The following is a 3060-nucleotide window of genomic DNA, read 5'->3' as shown; positions in this document are numbered from 1 at the left end:
CGAAGGAATGCTAGTGATATGGAGCGTGTTAAGAGGTGGACTATAACTGAAGCAATGGGAGTTTCCTGGATGGAAGTGAACAACCAAATATCATTTTTAAAAACTAAAAAATCACAAGTCTTGCCTGAAATGCACAACCTGCTTTTGTAGCATTTGTAGCATTTGTAGCATTCAACAGGGTTGTATACTCTATGCGGACCATGGCAGGAATCATAGCAAAATAGGTCACTAATTGTCCAAAAAATTTATATTAATCAGCAACTTGAAACAGTCAAGTTAAAAAACTGCATAAATGGGTAAAATAGTAGACCAAGGGCATTCAACATGCAGCATACTAACAATCCCTCATTAAGCAATTTAAAGAGTTCCATTAAGTCACGACAACTTCAACACAGAAGTCTTGGGCAGCCTATAAATCCAAATTCAAATTTTTAGAACTATTGCAATATCTTCAAGGGTTCAGGTATCGTGTCGCTCACATAGATAGGTGCCACGCATTCTTCGTATCAGGGGACATTCCACCATATGGATATTCATTCTCGTCCGGCATTTTATTGAGGTCATATGATAGCATCGAGGCCTTTTGTCGAGCAGAATCAGCCTCTTCAGAGCTTTCGGAGGAGACAACAGCCTCTTTCTCCACTGAATCCGGTACCACCTCCCCCGTTTCTTCGGGTGCCTCCTGAACCTGGGATCGAGATAATCCTGACAGGTACGTCATGGCCAAATATAAGCGCAAAATGTTAGGACTTAGTGTATGAACGTAATTATTCTAATTCAAAGAATTTCAAGAAGTTGATAATATTACGTTCCCATAGTCGTTCAAGTCCATGTTCTATGAGTTTGAACTCCTCTCGTGCTGCAATATCCAGTTCAACAACAAGAGTATTTTCATAGTGTACCTGCACAACACACCACCCAAATAATGTAGAAACACTTTTTGTAAAAACCACGGACAATGCAATCCCTTACAATATATGATATATATAATTATTCACATCATTCCAAACCTATACCATTACCATACTGGTGACTCATAAGTTTATTACTAGAAAATATTTTCGTAGCAAACAGATTCAAGAAGGCATAAAAGATATGGCATCCAAAAAGGAGTACACAAATAACAGCATCAAAAATTGGAACCTTTGGGGTCGCTCCTACTTAAGTTAGAATTAAAAAATTTAGCTCATGCACAGAGTTCAGTGTACGAAGAACAATTAAAAGAACGCCCACCTTCAGGTATTTCCGTTGACATATATATGTATATACTTGTATAAAGAAGCAAAAGGTTAATTGCATGCATTCGAGCCCTTCTAGAAAACTCAGCCATTTGTATTTCATAAGAGACATTACTATTAAATAGGATAAGGATAATAAGCCTACGTAATCCCAGAATTCAGCTTCATGACAGGGTTGAGAATTTCCCATTATATATATATAAAATGTTTCATCATGACATTACCTTCAGCAGGTATCAAACTTTCCTTTAATTTATTACACCCGCATAGATTAGAAACATGGCAATTAGAAACCACAAAAGGATCAATATTATATGCTTGAGTACGACAAAATTAAAGGGTCTATATTATATTAATGAACAGAATTTAATTATAATCTTAGAAAGCAAATAAAATAGTTTAGATATCTAGATAGATAAATATTATACACGTTAGATAAATAGCCCTGGAATAACACCACTATTTTACCTTCACCTCGTCAAGTATTTTCTGCGACTCCCACGAGTCCATACTTGTTATAAACTCAAACCCATATTTGGCTCAGTACTTTCGGTCCCAATGAAGCAATTCCTAGCATTTACACATAAACATGTATATATGGGTTTCCCTCACAAATAAGAAAAGTATTTACAAAATAAAATTGGGTAGCAGCAAACAAACCCTCATCATTGATCCTGGGGCATAACGAATGGCTCAAAAGAGGTGACTTTGTCCAAAGAAGGCATCCAACCATGATTGTATAGGGGACTCTCTGAACCACAACTGCCTTGCAAATGAGGTTGCGACCTCCAGCGAAGAGAAAGGAGACGCATTTATCATCTTCTCTGCGAACCAACGGCTTCTGGAAATGAGAAAGAAGTCTCTGCTCTCCAATTTCCATGAAAGTCAACAGAGATAGAAAGACCGTCCAAGTACAGCATAAGTTTACATGAGAGGATAAGTTTTAAAAAATCTAAGAAGTCTCAATCAATTCGACCTATTGTCCAACGATATGACAAACATAGAATCCATTAAATACAATCCAATCTCTTAGGAATCGGCTGCCTCATCACAGTCTTCAACCCCGTCTGTAATGGATTCCTCTAAATCACCGTCTCTTGTCAACGGCAGGCCTTGGACATCAAATTCAGGCAAGCTAGTCATACAGGATTGTGGATGAAGGTCGACCTCGCAATGTTCATAGTCCTCGCCCATGTCAAACAAATCCCTTGGTTTCACATGGACTACTACACTCCATCCGCTCTCCACCTCATCCTCCACGTAGAATACAAGACGCGCCTTAGTTGCCAAGATGTATGGCTCATCGTCTTCTCGATCACCGGTGTGAATCGGTGTCGCAAAATTGACACAGGTGTGGCCGAAAACATCCTGTCGGATACCTCTCCCCGACGTGGTATCCGCCCAAAGACACTTGAACAAGACTACATTGAATTGACCACTGTAATTTAGCTCGATGATGTCTACTAATCTCCCGTAATACGAGACACCGCCAACAGCAACATTGGCATCCCGTTTACTTGCATAACTTCTAGTATCCGAAGTGACATAAACCCCGTTGTTCTGTGTTTTCATCCCTTCCTCCCTCGACATGGTCCTAAATTTAAATCCGTTGATGTTGTACGCCTGATAGCGTTTGGCCTGAGCATTCGGACCGCAAGCAAGCCATTGCAACTCGTTCGAATGATTGGCGCTTCCAAATGTGACCTGGCATTGAACAATTAGAGGCAAGAAAGCATAACATGGTAGTAGGATCCAGGATATATTAAGATTACCGTATGCCTGAGCCAATTCGAAAATTCTCTATGCACAACATTATCTACGA

At 39.4% G+C, this 3060-nt stretch overlaps 1 protein-coding gene across 1 annotated transcript; it reads right to left on the bottom strand.

The window, feature by feature from the left end:
* Positions 1–276: 276 nt before the first annotated feature.
* Positions 277–2012, bottom strand: LOC107493819 (uncharacterized). Its single transcript, XM_016114857.3, has 4 exons — positions 1899–2012; positions 1707–1808; positions 809–902; positions 277–705 (listed from the first exon to the last, which is right to left on the bottom strand). The coding sequence occupies exons 2-4, from the start codon at positions 1746–1748 to the stop codon at positions 476–478; spliced, it is 366 nt and encodes a 121-aa protein (XP_015970343.1). The 5' UTR covers positions 1749–1808; positions 1899–2012; the 3' UTR covers positions 277–475.
* Positions 2013–3060: the final 1048 nt, after the last annotated feature.

This window comes from Arachis duranensis, chromosome 1, assembly GCF_000817695.3.
Source record: "Arachis duranensis cultivar V14167 chromosome 1, aradu.V14167.gnm2.J7QH, whole genome shotgun sequence".
Classification (NCBI taxonomy): Eukaryota; Viridiplantae; Streptophyta; class Magnoliopsida; order Fabales; family Fabaceae; genus Arachis; species Arachis duranensis.
Note: the sequence above shows the minus strand (reverse complement) of the source record. Positions and strands in the feature narration are given on the sequence as shown.